The sequence below is a fragment of the Anomaloglossus baeobatrachus genome, chromosome 10, assembly GCF_048569485.1.
Source record: "Anomaloglossus baeobatrachus isolate aAnoBae1 chromosome 10, aAnoBae1.hap1, whole genome shotgun sequence".
Classification (NCBI taxonomy): domain Eukaryota; kingdom Metazoa; phylum Chordata; class Amphibia; order Anura; family Aromobatidae; genus Anomaloglossus; species Anomaloglossus baeobatrachus.
Window position 1 is genome coordinate 143,599,111 of NC_134362.1, and position 27,954 is coordinate 143,627,064.

The following is a 27,954-nucleotide window of genomic DNA, read 5'->3' on the forward strand; positions in this document are numbered from 1 at the left end:
ATTCCACGCCCACCACATCGCAGTCGGGGGGCATTGGCCAACAATAGAGGAACTTCAGAACTTCCGCCCCCCCGGACCTTTGGGCCTGTGGCGCTCTTTGCAGCTACGACACTTTCTTTGTTTTCTACCGGCCCATAGTCAGTTTGTTAGACCCCTCACCGACTTTGAGAAGCTGTGTATGGAGAAGGGGGCTCTCCAACACTCTCTGGCCATCTCACACACCATGCAATGTAACTCTACAGACCTGCCTCCGCCTAGGTTCCTCTTGCATTGGGAGTCAGACATGGGCCTCACCCTCTCGACTTCACAGAGAAACAAGGTGCTGTCACTTGCTCACAACACATCAGTCAGCTCCAAACTCCAAGAGGCCAACTATAAATGTATCTCTCGTTGGTATAGGGTCCCGACAAAACTCCACAGGATGTTCCCAGGAGTGGACTCTAGCTGTTGGAGATGTAGGGCTGGGGAAGGAAACTTCCTCCACATATTTTGGGAGTGCCCGGGGTTGCAGCGGTTTTGGGAGGAGTGCGGGGGGTGATCGGGCATGTGACTGGACACACACAGACCCTGGGTCTGGAACTCTTCTTACTTCAATTATCCGATTCCTCTGCTCGTGCCTATAAAGGGTCTCTGTTAAGCTTCCTGGTGATGGCTGCCAGGACATGCATCCCCCTGAGATGGAGATCCCCCGTTCCGCCAACATTATCTATGTGGGCGAACAGGGTGAATGAACTGTTGTACATGGAGGACCTGATGGCGGCTCTCCATGACAGACAAGAGGCTTTCACAAGACTTGGTTTTCCTGGATCGAGCTTAAGTTCTCCACGGAATATGGTACCTGGATTCCCCCTGATTGAAGGGGGTCCTACTGCTGCCGTGAGACAGAGGTGCCCTGAGATGATGGATCTCTGCTTTGTGGCTGTTTGTCCCCCATTGTTTTACTCTCTCCCCTCCACGCCTTGCCTTTTGTGTGCTCCCCCCTACTCGTTTCTGGTCTAATTTCTCCTGCCCCACTTGCTTCTTTCTTTTCCCTTTCTTAACTCACCACAGTATCTCTTTATTTGAAAACTCCCGGGTAAACATGGAGGAGTCAAAGTGTGGTAGTTATTAGATGTTACAGGTAGTCTCATAGGAGATAACATACAATGGACGCTAAATGTAATGCTACTGAACTTGATTGATGTGTTTCCATGTTTTTCGGTTAAATAACGAATTATAAAAAAAAAAAAAAGATAAAAAATGTCTCCAGTTCGGGATCTGCTTCATGTATCGTGGATCGGGCGCCGCTGTGTGACTGTAACGCTTCTCTCCAAACAACCAGAATTGTGACAGATTTTAATAAACCCTCCAGTAACTAAAAAAAAAAATAATTTATAAATGTTTTATTAATTACAAAAAATTGACAAACAGAAAAACATTTAAAAACATTATCATGTTACAAGAAATGAATATTTTTAGGGGACTCCTAAAAAGGGGAGAGTGACCATGTGTCCAGTACTGGATGTAAAGATGCTTAATAATAGTGGGCCACTCTGCTGAAGAAGCTGCCTAAGCGATACGCGCATGCAGGACGGGTTGGTACACTAACATTGTGCCCAGTTACTTGGACCTTGTGACCATCTTTTTTTCTATGGGTGAGTCGTTACATGCAGGGTATTTAACCCTTTGTTACTGAATATACTTATTCGTGAGACAACACTCATAGAATACTATTTTGTAGTGGATACAACTATGTATTAATACTTCATATTGAAGCACCATATTTACATATAAGAGACGGTCTTCTTTATTACCGTATTTTTCGGACTATAAGACGCACCGGACCATAAGACGCTCCCTGGTCTTAGAGAAGGAAAATAGGAAAATAAAATTTTAAGCAATAAATGTGGTCATGACACACTGTTATGTGGCGAGGATCTGCTGCTGACACTGTTATGAGGGGTAATCTCCCCAAATTCTCTACTAAGGTACCCCATCCTGGTAATGATCCTCCTGCCTCGTATATATATATATATATATATATATATATGTCCCTCATCCTGGTATAGCCCCATCTTGCTATATACTGCCCTCCTGGTATGTGCTCCCATCCTGCTTTATACCTCATCCTGGAATATGGACGCATCATGCTATATACCCTATCCTGGCTTATGGCCGCATCCTGTCCTGCTATATACCCCATCCTGGCATATGGCCGCATCCTGCTATATACCCCCATCCTGGTATGTGCTCCCATCCTGCTATATACCCCCATCCTGTTATATACCCCCATCCTGCTATATACGCCATCATCCTGCTATATACGCCATCATCCTGCTATATGCCATCATCCTGCTATATGCCATCATCCTGCTCATATGCCATCATCCTGCTTAATGCCATCATCATGCTCATATGCCATCATCCTGCTATATGCCATCATCCTGCTCATATGCCATCATCATGCTCATATGCCATCATCCTGCTCATATGTCATCATCCTGCTATATGCCACCATCCTGCTATATGCCATCATCCTGCTCATATGCCATTATCCTGCTTATATGCCATCATCCTGCTCATATGCCCCCATCCTGCTCATATACCCCATCCTGCTATATACCCCCATCCTGCTCATATGCCCCCATCCTGCTCATATACCCCCATCCTGCGCATATACCCCATCCTGCTATATACCCCCATCCTGCTCATATACCCCCATCCTGCTATATTTCCTGCATCCTGTGGCACACAAAAAAAAAAATGTTTATATTCACCTTTCCTCGCTCCACGCAGCATCCCTCCTCCTCCTGTCTGTGCCGGCAGCGCTGTGTGGAGCCGGCCACGATCCCTGCAGCATCGCGATGTCCTTCTGTCTGTGCCGGTGCGGCTGTGTGGACACGTGTGCACAGCGATGACGTCATCGCTGTGAGCACCGCTAGTCTCCACACAGCCACGGCCGGCAAACAGGAGGAGATTGCGGTGCTGCAGGGATCGTGGCCGGCTCCACACAGCACTGCCGGCACAGACAGGAGGATATTGCGGTGCTGCAGGGATCGTGGCAGGTGAGTTATACTGATTCACTGCCCCCCGCGCTGATGATGATGCGCGGGGAGCAGTGAATACAGCCGCACATGATCACTCCAGGCTGTAGTTGCCAGGGGTGATCATGCGGCCGGCTGTTTAGTAAGCGCGCATCCCCCGCTCATCATCCCGCCCACCTGTCAGCGCCAGCTTCAGTGCTGAGAGATGATGGGCGGGAGGATGGGCGTGCATATGTAATGAGCGGGCCCACGTGGTCACGGCAGGCGCTGCTGCAGCCTGCTCGTGCCCCCGATGACCCGCTCCACCGCAGCACCCTCATTCCCCGCAGCCCTACATTCAGACTATAAGACGCACCCCCCACTTTCCCCCAACATTTGGGGGGAAAAAAGTGTGTCTTACAGTCCGAAAAATATGGTAACCATCTTTACATCCAGTACTGGACACATGGTCACTCTCCCCTTTTTAGGAGTCCCCTAAAAATATTCATTTCTTGTAACATGATAATGTTTTTAAATTTTTTTCTGTTTGTCAATTTTTTGTAATTAATAAAACATTTACACATTTTGAATATAGCACTCCTTGTGTGTGTATTTTATTGCACGTATTTTTTATAAGTGTACTAATGGAGTTTATTCTAATTCACTTTATCCATTACATAGAGAGGGAATAACTGATAAATAGATATGATATTACTAAATATCTTCCCCCGTCTTAAACCTGTGTTTTTTTGTATATCAATCAATGTGTGGATGAAGGACTACCACTTCAAAACCCTGTCATGGCCAGCCCAGTCTCCAAACCTAAACCCCATTGAAATCCTCTGGAATGTAATCAAGAGGAAGATGGATAGTCACAAGCCATCAAACAAAGAAGAGCTGCTTACATTTTTGCACCAGGAGTGGGATAAGGTCACCCAAAAGCAGTGCGAAAGACTGGTAGAAAGCATGCCAAGACACATGAAAGCTGTGATTAAAAATCATAGTTATTCCACAAAATATTGATTTCTGAACTCTTCCTGAGGTAAAACATTACTATTATTGTTTCTAAAGGATTATGAACTTGTTTTCTTTGTATTACAGTATTTTAGTCTGAAAGCATTGCATTGTTTTGTTATTTTGACCATTTTTCATTTTCAGAAAATAAATACAAAATGTATTGCTTGGAAATTTGGAGACGTTGTCAGTAGTTTATAGAATAAAAGAACAATTTACATGTTACTCAATGAGAGACAAAATGAGAAAACAAATCCAGAAAATCACCTTGAATGATTTGGCAAGATTTTTGCAAATTACAGTGGAAAATAAGTATTTGGTCAAAAGCAAAAGTTCATCTTAATATTTTGTTATAGATCCTTTGTTGGCAATGACAGAGGTCAAACATTTTCTGTAAGTCTTCACAAGGTTGACACACACTGTTTGTGGTATGTTGGCCCATTCCTTCATGCAGATCTCCTCTAGAGCAGTGATGTTTTGGGCCTGTCACTGGGCAACACAGACTTTCAACTCCCTCCAATGGTTTTCTATGGGGTTGAGATCTGGAGACTGACAAGGCCACTCCAGGACAATCATATACTTCTTACGAAGCCACTCCTTCGTTGCTCTGGCGGTGTGCTTGGGATCAATATCATGCTAAAAGACCCAGTCACATTTCATCTTCAATGCCCTTGTTGATGGAAGGAGGTTTGAACTCAAAATCTCACAATACATTTCCCATTCATTCTTTTATGTACACGGATCAGTCGTCCTGGTCCCTTTGCAGAGAAACAGCCCCAAAGCATGATGTTGCCTCCCCCATGCTTCACAGTAGGTATGATGTTTTTTGGATGCAACTCAGCATTCTGTCTCCTCCTAACACGACGAGTTGTGTTTCTACCAAACAGTTCTACTTTGGTTTCATCAGACCATATGACATTTTCCCAATACTCTTCTGGATAATCCAAATGCTTTCTAGCAAACTTCAGACGGGCCCAGACATGTACTGGCTTAAGCAGGGGAACACGTCTGGCACTGCAGAATCTGAGTCCCTGGTGGCATAGTGTGTTACTGATGGTAGCCTTTCTTACGGTGGTCCCAGCTCTATGCAGGTCATTCACTTGGACCCCTTGTGTGGTTCTGGGATTTTTGCTTACTGTATTTGTGATCATTTTGACCCCACGGGATTAGATCTTGTGTGGAGCCCCAGATCGAGGGAGATTATCAGTGGTCTTGCATGTCTTCCATTTTCTTATTATTGCTCCCACAGTTGATTTCACCAAGCTACTTGCTTATTTCAGATCCAGTCCTGGTGCAGAGCTATAATTTTCTTTCTGGTGTCCTTCGACAGCTCTTTGGTCTTCACCATAGTGGAGTTTGGAGTGTGACTGTTTGAGGTTGTGGACAGGTGTCTTTTATACTGATAACAAGTTCAAACAGGTGGCATTACTACAGGTAATGAGTGGAGGACAGAGGAGCCTCTTAAAGAAGAAGTTACAGGTCTGTGAGAGCCAGAAATCTTGCATGTTTTTAGATGACTAAATACTAATTTTCCACCATAATTTGCAAAAAAAATCTTGCCAAAGCAGACAAGGTGATTTTCTGGATTTATTTTCTCATTTTGTCTCTCATAGTTGTGGTCTACCTATGATGTCAATTACAGGCCTCTCTCATCTTTTTAAGTGGGAGAACTTGCAGAATTGGTGGCTGACTAAATACTGTTTTTCCCCACTGTACTCTATGAGAGCAAATGTTTTGGCAGTTTGCTGGTCTGGAGGTTTCAGGTATTTGTTAACAAAATGCCACAGAGGAAAGACATCGGCAATTATCTTAGAGAAGCAATTGTTGCTGTCTGGGAAGTGTTATAAGCCCTTTTCCAAACAATTTGAAGTCAATTATTCTACAGTGAGAAAGATACTCAGAAGTGGAAAACATTAAAAACAGTTAACAATTTTCCCACAAGTCGACAGACCCAGCAAATCCACAACAAGGTCAAACCGTAAAATATTCAAAGACTCTATGAAAAACTAAGAGAAAAACTAAGACCTACAGCTCAGACTCTAAAGGCCTCAGTATGTTAAATATTAATACCCACCTCAGGACAATTATATGGAGACTAATTAAAGGGGTTATCCGGCTTATTTTGCTTTTTTTATTATTTACACTATTGGGCTACATTGGGGCAGGTAAGTAGATAGTGAGCACTTACCTGCCCTGCTGTCAGCCCCTCTCCCCCGGCTCAGAGGGGTCATGTGACTGCTCCTGCTGTGATTTTGCTACTTCCGGTCATTTCATGTCAACATAGGCAGGACCATGTTGACATGCAAATCTGCCACTGCATGTTGCTGCCCTGCTGGGCGGCTACAGTGCGATGAGCCCCGCCCCCCTCCCTGTGCGCTGCTATCTCTGCACTGTATGTGCTGGACAAACACAGGGATGCCCTCTCTGTCTAGGACACCGTAGCGCTGTTTTCCCAACAGTGTCCTCAGCTCATTATGTTGTATGGTGCCCGGGCAACTGTCACCCCCCCTCCCCCGTGCACTGTCTCTGTGATGAATGCAGCCTCCCGTGCTCCTCGCTTCTGAATACAGTCAGAAGCAGGGATGTCACCTGACACCAGCGAACAACAGCACTGAGCTCTGTATAGGACACTGCAATCATCACAGCACGGAGAAGAGACAGCATGCTGCATGGGTGAAAAGGGAGAGCGAGCGGGGGGGGCAGAGAAGAGCGTGCACGGCTGACAGAGTGGGGGGGCAGAGAAGAGAGTTCATGGGTGACACAGCAGGGGGGCAGAGACGAGACTTCATGCGGGTGAGAGACAGGGGAGTGCTGGGGGGCAGAGAAGACAGTGCAGTGGGAGAAAAGAGAGTGCATGAGGGGGATTATGTATAATATATTATATAACTGTGTGTGTGTGTGTGTGTGTGTGTGTGTGTGTCCTATACACTCACATTAGGGGCTATATATAATTTTCATTACATAGTGCTCATTTATCTCTCAGGTGCTGGGGCAGAGAATACTGACAGGGAATGTGTGTGCAGAGGGCGGGCAGAGGGCGTGGCTGGACACTGAGGCCGGGGGCGGTGCCAGCTGTGACTGTGGGTTTGGCAGTCAAACATGTCATGTTAGGCTGTGCTGAATGTAAACAAAGCTGCAGAGAATAAAGTGAAAAATCAAGAGAAACAAAAGTTAGAAAACAAAAAAAATAATGTAGGGGGTGTTTTATATGACAATACAGCACAGATTAATTTTTTTTTTTTTTTGGAGTTTATGTCGGACAACTCCTTTAAGTTTGGCTTTGGAAAATTTGCAAGAAGAAAGCCTCTTCTATCGAAAAATAACATAGCAGCATAGCAAAGTTAGATATAAGCAAACTACTTATGGAACAATTTCCTTTCGACAGACACAATCAAAGTAATGATGTTTTACCATAATGTCCTGTGTAGCTCCAAGGGATATGGGGTACTCGGTCCCGGGCAATGTCTCTCTAGTCTTGGGGGATGTCATGGTGGTGGCCGCTGACCGGTTCCGTGCCCTGGGCCCTTTTTGTAATGGAGATATATTTACAAGGGGTTAGATTCGTGTTCATATGTGATGCCACTTGCAGTATTGCGGCTGTATGGATGGAGCCGCCGCTGCACAATGTCACTACTGGGGCTGGTGTTAATGGATGGTAGACCCTACACAAGCAGGGCTGGGCCCCAGTGGATAAGTGTTGTGACGGGTGCTAGAAGAAGGGAGTCCACACCAAAGTTCAGTGCAACTGGTTTTACTCACGGCTGGCTGGTAATAACTGGTTGCAAGAGGCTGGCTGGTATCACCTCCAGGTCCCCTTCGTTCCAGTGCCAGTTTGATTCCCTGGTACCTTCCTCCCCTGCACCTGTCTCTGGTAAATGGATCCTTGTGGCGTAGAGCAACTGGGGGTCCCTGTCTGGTGGTTTGTCCACTTCTGTCCACCTGACGGTAGCGTGAACCCTATGGGGATGAAGTCTCCGCTCCCCGGCTCTCCCTTTGCTACTGAGTCTTTGGATTCTTTGGGTCAGCAAGGTCCTTGATGGTCTCCTCGCTGTGCAGGTGTTTACAGGTCGGCTTGGCGCTCTTTCCTGTTTTAGGGTCCTGTACCCCGTCGGTGCATAGTTCTGGGAGTACTCCACCGTACTCCACCGGCAACCACTTCTAATGGGGAACAGGTCACCATTAACCCGAGTCAGGACATCTCCTCGCGTCCACCCTCACTTCTCTCCTGCTGTCAACTCACTGACCACTCTCCACAGTCTGCCCCTCCCACCTGGTCAACTAGTGGACTGGTTTGACTCCACCTCTAGACGGCCATCTATAGGTCCGACCCTAGCTAAGTATCATTGTATGGGGGAATTGTTGGGGAAAACTGGGATTACCTGGGTTTTTGGTGTTACCGGCACTGGATCTCCGGATCCCTAAGGGGGTAGGCCCTGCATCCTTGTTGGGATGCAGAACCTTGTATAAGCACAGATAGCTCATATCAACTGTGAAGCGAAGTGGTGAGGGGCTAATGATTTGGCCATTTTTTGCAGCCACAGGACCTGGGCACTTTGCAGTTTTTGAGTTGAGCATGAAATCCTCTGCATACTAAGGGCGGCTTTGCACGTTACAACATCGCACATGCGATGTCGGTGGGGTCAAATCAAAAGTGACGCACTTCCGGCGTCACTTTCGAGATCGTAGTGTGTAAATGCTAGATGATACGATTAACGAGCGCAAAAGCGTCATTATCGTATCATCGTTGCAGGCTCCGACTTTTTCATAATTATGCTGCAGTGACAGGTACGATGTAGTTCCTCGCTCCTGCGGCAGCACACATCGCTGTGTGTGAAGCCCCAGGAGCGAGGAACATCTCCTACCTGCCGCCACCGGCTATGCGGAAGGAAGGAGGTGGGCGGGATGTTTACATCCTGCTCATCTCCGCCCCTCCGCTTCTATTGGCCGCCTGCAGTGTGACGTTGCTATGACGCCGCACGACCCGCCCCCTTAGGAAGGAGGCGGGTCGCCGGCCAGAGCGACGGTCGCAGGGCAGGTGAGTGCATGTGAAGCTGGCGTAGCAATAATTTTCGCTACACCAGCTATCACAAGATATCGCTGCTGCGACGGGGGCAGGGACTATCGCGTGCGACATCGCAGCATTGGGTTGCGATGTCGCAACGTGCAAAGCCCGCCTAAGAGTCAAATATAAGGCCATTCATCCAAAAGCTAATGCTTGGTCAAAACTGGGACATGTAACAGGACAAGGATTCCAAGCACAGTAGCAAATCTACATCAGAAAGGTTGCAAAAATAAAGAATCAAGGTGTTGTAAGGACAAGTCCCATTTTAAGTATTGTAATGGGAACTTACGAGAGCTGTAAATGAACACCTAAAGCAACGTTTTAAAGAGGAGTTGTCCAAAATTCCTTCAGAATGATGTGAGTAGCTGATAAAAGCTATAAGGGAAACAAATACTTAATGTATTGCTGCCAAAGTTTGTTTTTCTCTACAGTCATGGCCAAACGTTTTGAGAATGACACCAAAATTATTTTTTCACATGATCTGTTGCCCTCTGGTTTTTAATTGTGTTTGTCTGATGTTTACATCACATACAGAAATATAATTGCAATCATATTATGAGTTCCAAAAGGTTATATTGACAGTTAGAATGAGTTAATGCAGCAAGTCAATATTTTCAGTGTTGACCCTTCTTCTTCAGGACCTCTGCAATTCTCCCTGGCATGCTCTCAATCAACTTCTGGACCAAATCCTGACTGATAGCTGTCCATTCTTGCATAAGCAATGCTTGCATTTTTGCCAGAATTTGTTTTTTGTTTGTCCACCCGTCTCTTGATGATTGCCCACAAGTTCTCAATGGGATTAAGATCTGGGGAGTTTCCAGGCCATGGACCCAAAATCTCTATGTTTTGTTCCATGAGCCATTTAGTGATCACCTTTGCTTTATGGCAAGGTGCTCCATCATGCTGGAAAAGGCATTGTTGGGCGCCAAACTGCTCTTGGACAGTTGGGAGAAGTTGCTCTTGGAGGACATTCTGGTACCATTCTTCATTCTGCTCCACACCACATCGTTGGTTCTTTTACTCTTATCTGAGTTGGTCATTTGCTGTGGATGTTTTCAGTTTATTTGCATGCAGGGATCTTCCCTCTCAGTTGTTTAGCTGGGAAACTCCCTGCAGTTATGTTTGGAGTATTGCTCCTATTAGTCCATGTGTTTGTGGCTTTTTGAATTTGTAATGATTCCTGTTTTTTGTTCATTGGTATGACAAGAGCGCCTGGTATAGGACGGAGTGCAGATCGTGCGATCTGAAGGCCTTTTTGTACTATCAGGAATTTGGAATTTTGCAGGGTTTTTCTCTGGCCACCATCAGCCCCTTTCCTGTCCTTTCCTATTTTAGTCAGTAGGGGCCTCACCTTTTGCTAATCCTATCATCTATCTGTGTATTGTGTTTTCCTATATCACCGCAGTCTATGAATGTGGGGGGCTTGCTATTCTTTATCTATTTTCTGAGGCAGAGAGTTATTCATCTTTCCTTCCTTTAGGATAGCTAGTTCTCCGGCTGGGTTCGAGGTGCACAGGATGTTAGTTCACCCCTCGGCTACTTCTAGTTGTGATGGTTAGTAAGGGGATGGCGGCCAGATTAGTTGCCAATGCTCTTGTCACCTTTTACCAATGAATTATGGTGGTCTTCCATGGTTTCGGATCATAACAGTTGTCCCTGTAATGACGTCATTTTGGAACAAGACGGACAGACAGACAGAATAAGGAAATTATATATATAGCTAGGTCTGCAGGTGAAAGGTTAAATCTGCCCAGCAACAGACAGGTGACAGTTGGGATTAGCCTATAGGTAAGGAGCCACTGCTGAAGAAGACAAACGGTTTCTGTGGCAACGTCAGTTAGGGCCAAGCCTGTGACAGAAACAGACCTCAGGTCTGAGGAGCAGCAGAGCTGCATTACATGGGTGGCCTGAAGAGAGGGAGCAATGTATATGTTCAGTAAAACTATGTTTTTTATGAACTTGTGATCTCCCTCAATGAACTGTGTACCATCTAGTCCTGGCAGGCCAAAACCATCAGCAAAGGCATATCGCGTCACACCCAGCCAGGACCTCCATTGTCATGTAGCCCGCAGTTTTTATTTTGATAATAGCTAATAGGAACAAAATGAACCACGCAGTTTGTTGTGCAATTTCTCCTTAGTGTGCCAATACTCTACATGTAAATGGGGACTACTTTTCAGGCACATTATAAAGCTCAGAAGGGAAGGAGCACCATATTTGAGTTCAGATTTAGTTGGAATAGTTTGGGGTGCCATGTCACATTGGCAGAGCCCCTGAGGTGCCATAACAGCAGAAATCTCCCACAAGTGACCTCATTTTACAAACTACACCTCTCAATGAACTCATCTAGGAGACCAGTGATCATATTGACATTACAGGTCAATTAAAACATTTTACCACAAAAAAAAAAATATCCCCAGAATTTACATTTTGACACCGGAAAATGGGTAACAATTGCACCAAAATGTGTCATTGAATTTCTATTGAGCGTGGTAAAACACAAATTTTGGCTGTAGAGTCCTGCTTAGCCACACAGGAAGGAGCACTATTTGTCCCTTAGAATACAGAATTTCCTAGAATAAATTGCAGACTCCATACATAGAGCCCTAAGTGCCAGAAGAGCAGAATCCCCCCTCAAGTGTCTCCATTTTGGTAATGACACCCGTCTGTGAATTTATCTACAGGTGTAGTGACTATTTTGACTCCTTGTTTGTTTTCCAGAAACAAGCAGCAATGGATGTTGCTGAGCAAAAAAAATTGCAAATCTGCCATTTAAGTGCCCGCACATTGTAGTGCTCATAGATTCTGCCCAGCTTCTGGAGATACGCATTTGGTAAATTAAGGCGGGACCTTCTTACTACAGAAATGCGAAATGTGGAGACTAGATTTGGGTGAGAGACATTGTGGGGCTCAGAAGTGAGAGGGGCATTTGGATTTGGTAGAGGAGATTTTGCTGGGTTTTTTTTGTTTTTTTTTGGGGGGGGGACATTGCACTTTTCCAGAGATTTTGTATTACCAGTAATGCCGAAACTCCCTAAATTTCTATTCACAGAGGATAGAACTGAGTGGATACTTGTTTTATTGTGGAATGAGTTGAAGCTTTTATAAGGAACATTTTACATGATATTTTGGATCACATTTATCCTGCGCTCTATGCTGAGCACTTACTTTGGGGTTTACATCTAAAACGCCGAATGACAGGGTTCAGATGACACCGCTGAGGTTGCATTGAGGTAGCAGAGTTATTCTGGATTCAATCTGGTTTTTGTTCATTGGTGTCTATCTTTTCAGAAGTGCACAAAACTGTGGCCGACCATGCTTTTATGAAAGCTTAAAAAGCCGGACACTGTTGGACTACAGGCCAGAGACAGTCCACAATGTCTCCATCTGCCTCATTATTGTGAATGTTCTGTCAGGGGTTCCATCTGAATCACGTGTTTGATGATGTCAGATGGGAGAGAAATCATTTTTTTACTGGCGCTCCATTCGCTTTTCCATGATCGCCGTTACACAGTGTATAATGACAATCACATGACCGAGGTCCAGAAAAAACAGCCCGGATCGTGATTTCCAGGATCTCAGATACCCCTGGTAGTTGAAACCCTGGAGATTTTCCGAAGCTGGGGGCGCTATATTCTTATTTCTGAGCGCCGTTAAAAAGCAGCGCTGAGGAATAAGGCTCCTTAACTGCCACCATTAAAAGGTGTTAAAAGGTGTATCGGCGGTCTTTAAGGGGTTAACTGTCTAAGCACAGTGGATTTATTTCATGAACACCTCACCCACTAAGTGTCTAAAGACACCGCTGAACTGTGTGCTTTTGGATCTTTTTTGACTCTAGAACATTGATGGGTAATTAGTTTTCCCGAGAGGCCACTTGAGACCATGACATGTGCGGAGGGCCGAACCATTAGGCTTAATTTTGTTCAACATTAATAGTAACATATTAATTAGATTTTTATTTTATATTGATATATTGAGCAGAATTAGGTATGCTGATATCCCCTTATATACAGTATGACCGCCTACCGGCCCCCTATGTACAACAGCAGCCCCACACAGTCCTCTATATACAATTCTTTGTTAGCTGTTCCAGCAACTTCGACCAGAGGATTATAAAATCAAAGACTTTTCAAAAGAAATTAAAATCGGGTAACGTAAAAAATACATATGGTTCACCAATATTTTATATATATATTATATAATTGGTGAACCATATGTATTTTTTACATGTTACCAGATTTTAATTTTTTGGAATAAAAGTCTTTGATTTTATAATCCTCTGGACGAAGTTGCTGGAACATCTAACAAACAATTGTGTCTCCAAGATCATATGGAATCTAGTTCCCTGCACCACCCAGGATTGATTGAATCCCTCCAGATGCTACATGTGCTATGGTTCGGTGAGCTGACATATTTTGTTTCTTCTATAGTCCTCTATATACAGTATGAGCCCCCACACAACTTCCCCTATATCCAGTATGAGCCCCTACAGCATCCCCTATATATAGTATAAGCCCTCACAAAATCTCTCTATATACAGAATGAGCCCCAAAATAGTCTCCTTAGACACAGTATATATCTATATATATATATATATATATATATATATATATATATATATATATATATACTACAGTTAAAAAGTTTAGGGTCACTTAGATGTTTCCTTATTTTTGAAAGGAAAGCATATTTTTTTCAATGAAGCTAACATTAAGTTAACCCTTTCACGACCGGCCGATTTTTCGCTTTCCGTTTTTTTTTTTCGCCATTCTTTTTCTGAGAGACGTAACTTTTTTATTTTTCAGTCAATATGGTCATGTGAGGGCTCATTTTTTGCGGAACGAGCTGTACTTTTAAATGAAACCATCCGTTTTACCATATTATGTACTAGAAAATGGCAAAAAAATTCCAAATGCTGAAAAATTGCAAAAAAAGTGTGATAGCACTATGGTTTTTGAGATATTTTATTCACTGTGTTCACTATATGGTAAAACTGATGTGTGGGTGTGATGCCTCAGGTCAGTGCGAGTTCGTAGACACCAAACATGTATAGGTTTACTTTTATATAAGGGGTTAAAAAAAAATCGGAAGTTTGTCCGAAAAAAGTGGCGCACATTTTACGCCATATTCCGTGACCCGTAGCGTTCTCATTTTTCGGGATCTTAGGCTCAATGACGGCTTATTTTTTCCGTCTCGAGCTGACGTTTTTAACGGTACCATTTTTGCGCAGATGCTACGTTTTGATCGCCTCTTATTGCATTTTGCGCAAAAGTTGTGGCGACAAAAAAACGTCGTTTTGGCGTTTGGAATTTTTTTGCCGCTACGCCGTTTACTGATCAGATTAATTGATTTTATATTTTGATAGATCGGGCGTTTCTGAACGCGGCGATACCAAATGTGTGTATATTTTTTATTTTTTTAACCCTTTAATTTTTAATGGGGCGAATGGGGGGTGATTTGAACTTTTAGGTTTTTTTGTTTTTTTTTAATTTTTTAAAACTTATTTTTTTACTTTTTTTTTTTATTTTACTAGTCCCCCTAGGGGGCTATTGCGATCAGCATTCCGATCGCTCTGCAGTATCTGCTGATCACAGCTGGAAGGCTGTAAACAGCAGATACGCTGTCTTTCTCTTTTGCTGTGCTCCGGGCACAGCGAAAGTGAAACCAATTCATGTGTAGTACAGGAGTCATCACATGACCCTGTACTACCATGGCAACTATCGGGAGTCACGTGATCGCGTCACGTGACTTCCGGTTTCGGCGGTAAGTAAAACTTTACCGCGATTGCGCTTATAATGGCGCTGTCATGTATTGACAGCGCCATTATAAGGGGTTAATCGGCACGAGCAGATAACGATTCTGCTCGTGCCTAGCAGGCACACATCTCAGCTGTGAAAATCAGCTGAGATGTGTGCCGATCGCGGCATGCTGCCGCCGGAGGACCGCGGGCAGTAAGATTATGTCATTTAGGACGTAATTTTACGGCCCGCGGTCGTTAAGGGGTTAAACAGATTTACACTCTATACATTGTTAATGGGGTAAATGACTATTATAGCTACAAACGTCTGGTTTTTAATGCAATATCTACATAGGTGTATAGAGGCCCATTTCCAACAACCCCCACTCCATTGTTCTAATGGTACATTGTGTTTGCTAACTGTGTTAGAAGACTAATGGATGTTTAGAAATCCCTTGAAAACCCTTGTGCAAGCATGTTAGCACAGCTGAAAACAGTTTTGCCGATTAGAAAAGCTATTAAACTGACCTTCCTTTGAGCTAGTTGAGAATCTGGAGCATTACATTTGTTGGTTCCATTAAACTCTCAAAATGGCCAGAAAAAGAGAACCTTCATGTGAAACTTGACAGTCTGTTCTTGTTCTTAGAAAAAGAGGATATTCCATGTGAGAAATTGCCAAGAAACTGAAGATTTCATACAACGGTGTGCACTACTCCCTTCAGAGGAGAGCACAAATGTGCTCTAACCAGAATAGAAAGAGAAGTGGGAGGCCACAATGCACAACTGAGCAACAAGACAAGTACATTAGAGTCTCTAGTTTGAGAAATTGACGCCTCACAGGTTCTCAACTGGAAGCTTCATTAAATAGTACCCGCAAAATACCAGTGTCAACGTCTACAGTGAAGAGGCGACTCCGGGATGCTGGCCTTCAGGACAGAGTGACAAAGAAAAAGCTATATCTGAGACTGGCTAATAAAAGGAAAATATTAATATGGGCATTGGACAGAGGAAGATTTGAAAAAGTGTTATGGACAGACAAATCAAAGTTTGAGGTGTTTGGATCACACAGAAGAACATTTGTGAGACGCAGAACAACTGAAAAGATGCTGGAAGAGTGCCTGACGCCATCTATCAAGCATGGTGGAGGTAATGTGATAGTCTGGGGTTGCTTTGGTGCTGGTAAAGTGGGAGATTTATACAATGTAAAAGGGATTTTGAATGAGGAAGGCTATCACTCCATTTTGCAACGCCATGCCATTCCCTGTGGACAGCGCTTGATTGGAGCCAATTTCATCCTACAACAGGATAATGACCCAAAGCTCACCTCCAAATTATGCATGAACTATTTAGGGAAGAAGCGGGCAGCTGGTAATCTATCTGTAATGGAGTGGCCAGCCCAGTCACCAGATCTCAACCCTATTGAGCTGTTGTGGGAGCAGCTTGACCGTATGGTATGCAAAAAGTGCATATCAAGACAATCCAACTTGTGGGAGAGGCTTCTGGAAGCATGGGGTGAAATATCTCCAGATTACCTCAGCATATTAAAAGCTAGAATGCCAAAGGTCTGCAAAGCTGTAATCGCTGCAAAGGAGTGTGACGCCCTGGCCAGGCCAGGTAGTCACAAATAGGGCCTCGCATTACACCCTTCCCTCATAGGTAACACACAGCCAACCTTTAAAACCCTAGTCACCCCCAAAGGGCTTTATAGACACACCAGGGAGCGGAACCAGCCAGTTGGAAGACGCCCACCTAGGAGTTTTAAACAGCCCGGGGCAGGGAAAAATTAGTTGGAGTTTGGAGTTAAGGTTGGAGAGGTGTGTCCAGCTCCAGCAGAGGCGAAGACCCCAATTTGGACAGATACCAGTGTAGGAGCCCTGGTGCCTTTGGCTAGGAGGCAGACGGCGGTCTCCATCTGCAGGAGCCGGGAAGACGGCTCGGTGGAACCGAGGTGGACCGGGACAGGGTAGTGGACCGCCGGTACCAACCTGGGGAACCGACTCGGAAGCCAGAGCACACAGGGGGGTACTCAGACCCTGAAGCTAGGTCCAGAAGCGACTGGGACTAGTTAATTAACTGATTGCGGCCAGGACTAGAGGTCCTGTCCCACCCAAAGTCCAGATTGAAGGCAACAGCCCACCGAGGGGGATAACAGGCCACCGCCAAGGCTAAGAGATTGTCTGCGGGCAAGGGCTCCTTAGGCCACAACCAGCCGGGAGCGGACTCCTGAAGTTGCAAGCACAGGCAGTCCACCATTCCAAAACAGGTGCAGGAGAAAGACGGAGACCACTAGCCGGGTGGGGGAACCCGAACGCAGCCGGCTGCAGGCACCGACCACCATCACCTTGGTTTACCAGAGACTCGAGTGTTTTTCTAATAGTGAGTACCTCAGTACTCTGCGGTCGCCCATCCCCCTGCACCACCAAACCCCAACGGGTCCCGGGGCCACCATCCCTGCCCACGGAGGGGTTAACAACTTGCTGCGCAACATCTCCCCTGGGTGCCCCGTAACTGCGGCGGTGGTGTCCAATATCACCACATACCGTGGGTGGCGTCACGAACTCCGTACGGCCCAGCCCATACATATACGTCCTACATCCACCATCCCATCACCCCCCTTTTTACTTGAAGTGACCGCGAGACCCCTGGGTCCGGAGACCCTCGAGCCACCCACAGAAGGACTGGATCCGAGCAGCTCGGCTGCCGAGAGCGGGGCGGTACAGGAGCATTCTGTGACGAAAGCAAAGTCTGAAGGAGAAAATTATTATTTCAAGTAAAAATCATTATTTCTAATCCAGTCAATGTCTGGACGATATTTTCTATTCATTATGTAACTCATTTAATAAATAAAAGTATGATTTTCCATGGAAAGACAAAATTGTCTGAGTCACCCCAAACTTTTGAACAGTAGTGTGTGTGTGTGTGTATATATATACAGTGGAACCTTGATTAACAAGAACAATCTGTTCTGGGAGTGTGCTTGTAAACCAAGTTACTCGTCTAGCAAAGCAAGATTTCCCTTAGGAGATCATTGGAATGCAGACAATTCGTTCCACAACTTGTTCAATATCCCATTCCACACATGGACAAACACACACAAACACGCACGCACGCAAACACACACACAGTATGCTCACCTTACCTTCCGTTCCATCGCTTGCCTCCTTATTCTTGTAGTTCACCGGTACATGATGTGTATCGGGTAACCATCACGACCGATCCGGGACTTCCGCTGCCAGAGCGCTGACGTCAATGGCAGGAGCCGTTTGCCTCTGATTGGTCAGCGCGCTGCCTTTGAGTAGCGGCTGACAGCGGAAGTTCCTCCCTCGTCGTGATGGTTACCCATCCTGTAGCGGCGAACTACAAGAACCGGGAGACCGGCGAGGGAACGGAAGGTAAGGTGAGCATAATATGTGTGTGTGTGTGCTTGTTAGTGCGTGCTTGTGTGTATTTGTGTGGACTGCAAGAGCAGGTCAGAGCGCGGGGAAAGTATAGAACCGGAAGTGTGTGCGGTGAGTATTTGCTCGTACGGCAAAGCTTGCTCGTAAACTGAGTTACAAATGTACAGCAAGCTTTGCTCATAAAGCAAAATACTCGCTAACTGGGTTATATATATATCTATATATATAATTGCCTTATTCTGTCTGTCTGTCTGTCTGTCTGTCATGCTTCAAAATTGTGTCCTTCCGGTGACATTGTGTCCTTACGGTGACACAAAGCTGATTGGCCGCTGGGCTCGCCATGGCCCCGCCTCCCCACACGGATTGGCCTCTCGCCCCGGCTCTCTGCAGGCCCCGCCCCCCTCACGCAATGCACGCTCGCTCTGGCCCAACTGACACGTAGCTCCGACTCCCAGGTGAGTACACACACACACACACATCACACTCACTCTCACACACACCTCACACATCACATCCACACACTCACAACATCCTGGGATATCGCTTGCTTCTACACCGGCTCCGTCAGGATCCCAGCAGCGCCAGACATAACCTTGCGATGCTGGGATCTTGACGGAGCCCGTGAACGCTGGTAACCATTATACACATCGGGTAACTAAGGTCCCTTAGTTACCCGATGTGTTTCATAGTTACCAGTGTACACAGGCTCACACTCACTCTCACACACACATCACACATACATCACATCGCATCCACATACTCACAGCATCCGGAGATATCGCTTGCTTCTCGGCCTCGATACTGTGCTGTGAGCTTACAGGACCTGCCGGAGGATCACATGGCCAGAAGCATGTGTTATCTCCGGATGTTGGGAGTATGAGCGCATATGTGCAATATCGTCAGTGTGTGTGTGCGTGAGTGTATGCGATCGTGTGTGTGTGAGTGTATGCGATCGGGTGTGTGTGTGTGTGTGTGTGTGTGGGTGTGGGTGTGGGTGTGTGGGTGTGGGTGTGGGTGTATGCGATCGGATCTGTGAGTGTCGGCAGAGGAGCACGGCGTGCTGGAGGAGGCTGGGGGGAGAGAGGCTGATCCTGGGGAAGGCTGGGATGGGGAGGCTGATGCTGGAGACAGAGAGGCTGATGCTGGGGACAGAGAGGCTGATGCTGGAGACAGAGAGGCTGATGCTGGGGACAGAGAGGCTGATGCTGGGGACAGAGAGGCTGATGCTGGGGACAGAGAGGCTGATGCTGGAGACAGAGAGGCTGATGCTGGAGACAGAGAGGCTGATGCTGGAGACAGAGAGGCTGATGCTGGAGACAGAGAGGCTGATGCTGGAGACAGAGAGGCTGATGCTGGGGACAGAGAGGCTGATGCTGGGGACAGAGAGGCTGATGCTGGGGACAGAGAGGCTGATGCTGGGGACAGAGAGGCTGATGCTGGGGACAGAGAGGCTGATGCTGGGATGAGAGAGGCTGATGCTGGGGACAGAGAGGCTGATGCTGGAGACAGAGAGGCTGATGCTGGGAACAGAGAGGCTGATGCTGGAGACAGAGAGGCTGATGCTGGAGACAGAGAGGCTGATGCTAGAGACAGAGAGGCTGATGCTGGAGACAGAGAGGCTGATGCTGGGGACAGAGAGGCTGATGCTGGGGACAGAGAGGCTGATGCTGGGGACAGAGAGGCTGATGCATCAGCCTCTCTGTCCCCAGCATCAGCCTCTCTGTCCCCAGCATCAGCCTCTCTGTCCCCAGCATCAGCCTCTCTGTCCCCAGCATCAGCCTCTCTGTCCCCAGCATCAGCCTCTCTCATCCCAGCATCAGCCTCTCTCATCCCAGCATCAGCCTCTCTCATCCCAGCATCAGCCTCTCTCATCCCAGCATCAGCCTCTCTGTCCCCAGCATCAGCCTCTCTGTCCCCAGCATCAGCCTCTCTGTCCCCAGCATCAGCCTCTCTGTCCCCAGCATCAGCCTCTCTGTCCCCAGCATCAGCCTCTCTCATCCCAGCATCAGCCTCTCTCATCCCAGCATCAGCCTCTCTCATCCCAGCATCAGCCTCCCTCTCCCAGCCTTCCCCAGGATCAGCCTCTCTCCTCCCAGCCTCCTCCAGCACGCCATGCTCTTCTGCCGACACTCACAGATCCGATCGCATACACTCACACACACCGACACACACCCGATCGCATACACTCACACACACCGACACACACCCGATCGCATACACTCACACACACTGACACACACCCGATCGCATACACTCACACACACACACATTGACTATATTGCACATACGCGCTCATACTCACAACATCCGGAGATACCACATGCTTCTGGTCATGTGATCCTCCGGCAGGTCCTGGAAGGTCACAACAGCACAGTATCGAGGCCGAGAAGCAAGCGATATCGCCGGATGCTGTGAGTGTGTGGATGCGATGTGTGTGTGAGGTGTTTGTGAGAGTGAGTGTGATCTGATGTGTGTGTATGTGTGTGTGTGTGTGCTGTTATGTGTGTGCGTGTGGATCTTCTGCCGCTGCAGGACCTTGATGTGCTGGTAACTATGCCAGCATGGTTACCAGCGCATCATGTCCCCCACTCGCACGGGAGCCCACACCAGCATACGGCGGCAAGGCCAGCAATGCGAGGGTAAGTGTCGGCTGGGTTGGCGGCGTACGCTGATGTGGGCTCCCGTTGGGGGGGGGGTTGTACAGTACTCACCTGGGAGCCGTGACCGTGTCAGTTCGGGGAATGCGCGGGGGGGGGGCAGAGCTAACGTCCATTGCGTGAGGGGGGCGGGGCGTGGCGTGGCCGAGTTGCCAATGCCTGCAGGGTGCCGGGGCGAGAGGCCAATCTGTGGGGGGGGCGGAGCCTGGGCGAGCGGCTGGCCAATCCGTGTGGGGGCGCAGCCTGGGCGAGCGGCCAATCGGTGTGGGGGGGCGGGGCCATGGCGAGCCCAGCGGCCAATCAGCTTTGTGTCACCGTAAGGACACAATGTCACCGGAAGGACACAATTTTGAAGCATGACAGACAGACAGACAGACAGACAGACAGAATAAGGCAATTATATATATATAGATATATATACACATATATATGCAGTATGAGCCCCCAAATAGCCCTCTAGACAGCGGTGGCCGAAAATGTTGGCACCCTTGAAAGTGTTCCAGAAAATGAAGCCTTTTTCCCAGAAAATTATTGTAATTAAACCTTTTGTTATATACTGTACAAGTATATTTCCTTTGTGTGTATTGGAACAACACAAAAAAAGGAATGAAAGGCAAATCGGACATCATTTCATACAAAACTCCGAAAATGGTCCAGACAAAATTGTTGGCACGCTCAGCTTTGTACACTCTTTGGAATAAATAACTGCATTCAGTCGCTTCCTATAACGTCCACAAGCTTCTTACACCTCTCACCTGGAATCTCGGACTCTTCTTTGCAAATTGCTCCAGGTCTCTCATATTTGAAAAGTGCCTTCTCCCAACAGCAATTTTAAGATCTATTCAGAAATAATATACTGGGATTTAGATCCGGACTATTTTCACAATCTGAATTCTAATTCATCCCAAAGCTGTTGGATGATTTGGAGAAATCAAGTTTTTCCAGACCAAAATCCGCCAACCATGTCTATGTGGGCCAAGCTGGAAAAGAAATTTGCCTGTCTCAAAAATTCCCACAAAACACTAGTTTTATATTGACCTATTTCTTGGTAAAACTAGAATTTTAGTTCCGTTTAGTGAACAGGAATAACCTCCTCTAATCTATAGTGGAGAACAAAGGTCAGACGTGCAGCATGACTCTTATTTATATTTTAATCTCCATTTCTAAGTAAAGAAAGAAGGGCAGTGAGCCCCATAGGGGTGAATGGACCCCATGACCATCGTGAGGGTGCAAGGTTAGGAAGGGGTTAATTGGTTGAACTGGGATAGGGGATAGTTAGGGCTATTGGATTGGTGGAAGGAAGATGTAGGGGGATTGGAGGGGAGCAGGGAAGGGGTGGGGGGTTGTGGGAGGTATAAGAGAGGGGGGTGGACTGATTACCTCCCCTTTCGTCGCTGGAAAGTTGTGTCCCACCCGCCCGCCCTGATGTTGTGTATATAAAAACAAACAAAAAAAAAAAAAAAAAAAAAAAAAAAAAGAAAAAGGAAAAAGAGGAAAACATTGTGTAAAAAATAAAAAAAAAAAAAAAAAAAAAAAGAGGAAAGACTGGAGAATATAAGATTGATTTGCCAAGTTGTTTTGTCACAGCGGGGGGATAGGTCCGTCTGAGAGGTTGGGAGTACCGACAGTTGGTTGGTTGGTACGAAGTCGCTCAAGGGGAGTGGCTTCGGATTGGATGGGAACTTGTGGGCGGAGGTCCCGCAGGTTCTGGGAAGGGGTAATTAACGATGGAACGTTGTTACCCCTCACCTTTGGGCCGGGTGGTTACGGCCGAGGTGGTCCTCTGGGCCGGTTTGGAGGTTACGGCCGGGGGGTTATGAAGGATGGTTGGCCTCTCGGACGGATCTATCGGTGTGTATGGTTATACGGGTATATATGTATAAGGTTTAAGTAACAATTGAGTGGCATGTTGAGCCACGAGTTTTGGTATACATATATACGGTAAATAAAACTGTGGCCATTCCTGCAATAAAGTCGTGGTTCGAGTCTTTATTTTAGGTAGATATGGTTGGGTGCTTTGTATGGTAACCTGCTTATCCCTTATAGATGCGTCATGTGGTTGCCTTTCACCTTTTGCCTTGTTATAAATATAATTATGCCTCGTTACATACATGCAATGTCTCAGGCACACAACTCACCAAGCTGAATCACTTTCACATTTGGGTTCTTGGAGGACAAATCCTTCAATTTCTGTGAAAGAAGAAAATAATATTTAGCTGCATGAGCCTGACGGAGACAGCCAAGAGCTCAGCGATGGAGCAGCAGAGGGCTTTACTCCACCATTACTCCACTCAAACATATCTGCACTGTGCCTGTCCAGTGAGCTGACCCACAAAGTTATGGTGGCCACCAATAGTCACTAGAACAGGAGTCCCAAACCCCTTATTAATAAAAAGGGGCTCGGGACTCTTGTTTTAGTGACTATTGGGGGGCCACCATAACTTTTGGAGATAACCGGACCTCAGTTATGGAGAGGACTTTAACTTTAGTTACTCTAAATTCTATCTATTAACATCATCTGAGCAGATGTCGTCCCAAGTTCTTCCTTGGTGTCCAAAGTAAAGGGAACCTCTTGCCAGAAACCTAATCTGAGAACAGAATGTTGTCAAGGCAGAGACCGTGATTCCAGCAATGTTTCACTTAGTGTCCAGCGTTCACTAGCCTTTTGTTTTTGCACCACCTCTGCAGCTTAGTTTACTTGCTTTTTCTATTGCGTTTTTGTGTGTGTTTTGTCGTGTTTTTAAGCTGTTTTGTTTTTGAAACTGTCTGGTATTGACATCCTTAGATGCGGATTACATGCGTTTTTAATGCATTTGAGCCACGTAAACGCAAAAAAAACACACGTCTTTTACCTGCGGATTCTCCACATCTAATGCAAGTCTATGGGGAAGTTCCGCACAAAAGGCTCTGCGTTCCCGCAACAGATATTGACTTGTTACGGCTTGTAAAAACGCTCTGCAGGTGAGTTAATGCGTAAAAAGGAAACACAGCGGACATGAGATTTCTAATAATCCCATCCACTTTGCGTGTACTGTAAAATGCTGCGTCAAAAATGAAGGAAAAACTCATCGTGGACATCTACTCTTAACTGGGCTGCTTAGTGATTTTGGTAAAATCCCAGTTTTATCAGCAGATTATCACTAGAGGACTAGTAAACCTGCTGCCACATAGTTCTCCACATTCATGAGCAATGTATAACTCCATCCCATCACTGATTGACAGCTTTCTGCCTATGTACTGTATACAGAGAAAGCTGCCAATCAGTGGTGTGGGCGAGGATATTCAGTATTCAGAAATAAAACAGTGATTTTATCAAAATGCCAGTAAACAGTCCAGTAAGTGACACTTTTAGGGCTGCTTCTCACTTGCGAGTTTCTCGCAGTAGAGCAATGCGAGAAAAACTCGCATTGGAATCGGACACATGTTAGTGAATGATTCAGCTCGCATTTGCGATTTTTTTCTCAGTCCAAATCGGACTGAGAAAAAAATCGCAGCATGCTGATTTTTTGCGAGTTTCTACTGCGAGTCTCTCCAATGCAAGTCTATGGGAGCGTGTAAAAAATCGGATGTCACGGGACGGCACTCACACCATCCTAGTGACATCCGATTTTCTAAATACATTTCTCGCATGTTTCCTAAAACACTGGAAACGAGTGATGTCTCCCAATGTCTGTCAATTACTATTCTCTGTCAGTCGGTCTCTCCCTCTCAGTCTCAATTCTCTCTCTGTCGGTCCGTCACTATCTCTGTCCCTCTCTCACAGTCTGTTGGTCATTTTCCCCTCCTCTCTCATACTCACCGTTCCCCGACCCAGGATGGTCCAGCGTCGCTTTCAGCTCTGCTGCATGAAGGTGACCGGAGCTGCAGAAGACACCGCCGCTCCTGTCAGCTCCATGCAGCAACTGAGGTGAGTATCGCGATCAGCTGAGCTGTCACTGAGGTTACCCGCTGTCACTGTTGGAGGATCCAGCGGTGGCTGCGGGTAACCTCAGTGACAGCTCAGCTGATCGCGATACTCACCTCAGTTGCTGCATGGAGCTGACAGGAGCGGCGGTGTCTTCTGCAGCTCCGGTCACCTCCATGTAGCAGAGCTGGAAGCGACGCTGGACCATCCTGGATTACGCCGGACATGGAGGGCTTTTTGGGGCTTATTAAATTGGTGAACCAGGGAATTTGTTAGTGTTTTTTATTTCTAATAAAGGATTTTTTCGGGTGTGTGTGTTTATTTACTGTAACTTAAAGATTAATCATGGAAGGTATCTCGTAGAGACGCCTGACATGATTAATCTAGGATTTAGTGGCAGCTATGGGCTGCCAATAACTCCTTATTACCCCGATTTGCCAACGCACCAGGGCAAATCGGGAAGAGCCGGGTACAGTCCCAGAACTGTCGCATCTAATGTATGCAGCAATTCTGGAAGGCTGCTGACTGATATTGTTAGGCTGGGGGGCTCCCCATAACGTGGGGCTCCCCATCCTGAGAATACCAGCCTTCAGCCGTATGGCTTTATCTGGCTGGTATTGAAATTGGGGGGGACCGCACGCCGTTTTTTTTAATTATTTAATTATTTATTTCACTGCACATTATAGACATGCCCACCGGCTGTTGTGATTGGGTGCAGTGAGACACCTGTCACTCAGCGTGGAGGCGTGTCTCACTGCAACCAATCATAGGCGCCTGTGGGCGGGGAAAGCAGGGAATACGAGATTGTTTAATGAGCGGCCGGCTTTTTCAAAATAGTAAAAGCCGCCGGAGCAGTGTGAATGCCGTGCAGCGCCGCGCCGGTGATCGGGGATCGGGGAGTATGAGAGAGGGCTGCTAACTTCAGTCACTCAGGAGATTAGCGTTCACCGGTGAGTCCTTCACTGGTGACCGCTAATCAGGACGCGACACAGACAGAGCCGCAGCATGACCGTGAAGTCGGGTGAAGTTCACCCGAGTTCATTCTGACAGTGCGGCTCTGTCTGTGTCTGCTGTCATCTGCCATTCAGCTCTGCTACATGGCTGTCTGTGTCTGCTGTCAGCGGCCATGTAGCAGCGCTGAATGGCAGATGACATAGTAAAAAATATGCATTACACACGCATTACACACGCATTACACACGCTAGTAAAATCATTAATTTATTCAGAAAAAGCATCGCACTTGAGTTGCACTCGGACCTAACGTGAACTAAAATCAGCCGAGTTTTTTTCAGCCCAGTCAGACCGATTTTACTCGCCTAGATGTGTTTCCAGCCATATAGTAACTTACCATTTTGAGAAGACCACCTCGTAGGTAGTTGATGGAGTTTCTATGGGCTTTTTTTTCTGGTGTATTTTATTTCCGCATATATTGGCCTCTTCATTGAGAAGACAGGGTTGGCAGAAATTCAACACTTTTATGCCCGAAAACTGTTGTAAAAGCTTTGACAGGTCTCAAAACGCCAAATCTTGCTAAATGGGATCCAGTTTTGGACTAAGTATTCTGAAAAGGATATTGGAAGCTAGAGTCGGGTCAACTAGATTATCCCATGGATGAAAGGTCTTTTATAGTGAGAAGTTAGAAATGATGGGCTTGTTTAGTTTACAAGTAAGACATCTCAGAGGAGATCTCATTTATATGTATAAATACATGTGTGGTCAATATAAAGGACTGGCACATGACTTATTTCTTCCAAAAACAATACTAAGGACCAGGGGGCACTCACTGTGGGTGGAAGAAAGGCAATTCCAGCAGCTAAATAGGAAAAGGTTCTTTACAGTTAGAGCAGCTAAGTAGCAAAGGGTTCTTTACAGTTAGAGCAGCTAAGTAGCAAAGGGTTCTTTACAGTTAGAGCAGCTAAATAGGAAAGGGTTCTTTACAGTTAGAGCAGCTAAATAGGAAATGGTGCTTTACAGTTAGAGCAGCTAAATAGGAAAGGGTTCTTTACAGTTAGAACAGCTAAATAGGAAAGGGTTCTTTACAGTTAGAGCAGCTAAATAGGAAATGGTGCTTTACAGTTAGAGCAGCTAAATAGGAAAGGGTTCTTTACAGTTAGAGCAGCTAAATAGGAAATGGTGCTTTACAGTTAGAGCAGCTAAGTAGCAAAGGGTTCTTTACAGTTAGAGCAGCTAAATAGGAAAGGGTTCTTTACAGTTAAAGCAGCTAATTAGGAAATGGTGCTTTACAGTTAGAGCAGTCAAACTGTGGAATGCCCTAAAGCAAGAGATAGTAATGGCAGATACTATAACAGCATTTAATTTTTCAGTGCAGTTTCAGTTGGTCATTTCTAAGAGGTTTCACTGTCTATAAATTATCTTCTCACAGTGATTAATTGCAATAAGATGCAAGGGTCTGGGGGATCTCCTTAAGTACCCCAGTATTCCTCCCTTTTTAATCAGTATTTAGGAAAATGATATTGACAGATTGAAATAAATCACAACAGCTCCAAAGATGCCATGAATGACTCCAGATACTAGCTGTGATCATCCATATACTATATATTGGTATCAATATATCGGCAGCCCCATGACCAATACTAGACAAGACCTATATAATAGCCTCTGCTGATGACACTTACAGTCTAGACATGCCGGAGCTCAGATGTTACCTGGCTTCCAGGAGAGTCTGGATCTCTGCAGGTAGCAAAAATCTTTTCTGGAGGATTTTGACTTTTCAGAAACTGTTGAACAAATTCCAAGCCTATCCCTCTGTTAGAGCCGGTTATCAGGACGGATTGGACCTTAAAGTCCGACATGACAGCAGTGAAGTCCTCAGAAAGCAGAAGCTGCAGTCTCTTCTCCTCTCCTCTCCTCTCCTCTCCTCTTCTCTTCTCTTCCGTCTTTGTACAGGAAGCAAATGTAACGTGACCATATAAAAGCCTATTGGAATGAAAGGATTGGTCCAAAGAGCAAAGGAATTTTCCTTCTAGGTCCCTTTCTATTGTCATAATCTAAACAATCTAGTATTCTTGTATTACAAATTCCCTCTCCTTCCCTTATTTCACTATCTAACTGCTATTCTATTTTTCCCTATTTTCTCTTTGATGACGCTTTGTTTGAGAATCTCAGTGCATTCTTACATCTTATTTGTAACTTTGATATACCATTTATTACTATATACTA

The 27,954-nt window shown here is 46.0% G+C and overlaps 1 protein-coding gene across 1 annotated transcript in view; it reads right to left on the reverse strand.

Annotated features, from left to right (window-relative positions):
- Window positions 1-27,659, reverse strand: part of LOC142255215 (C-signal-like) — a 101,664-nt gene extending 74,005 nt beyond the window's left edge. The window contains exons 1-2 of the mRNA XM_075326729.1: window positions 27,441-27,659; window positions 23,009-23,060 (exon numbers count right to left, since the gene is read on the reverse strand). Of these exons, the coding sequence (XP_075182844.1) occupies window positions 23,009-23,060; window positions 27,441-27,587 (199 nt within the window). The 5' untranslated portion in view covers window positions 27,588-27,659. The remainder of the gene's footprint in view (window positions 1-23,008; window positions 23,061-27,440) is intronic.
- Between the last annotated feature and the right edge of the window lie 295 nt (window positions 27,660-27,954).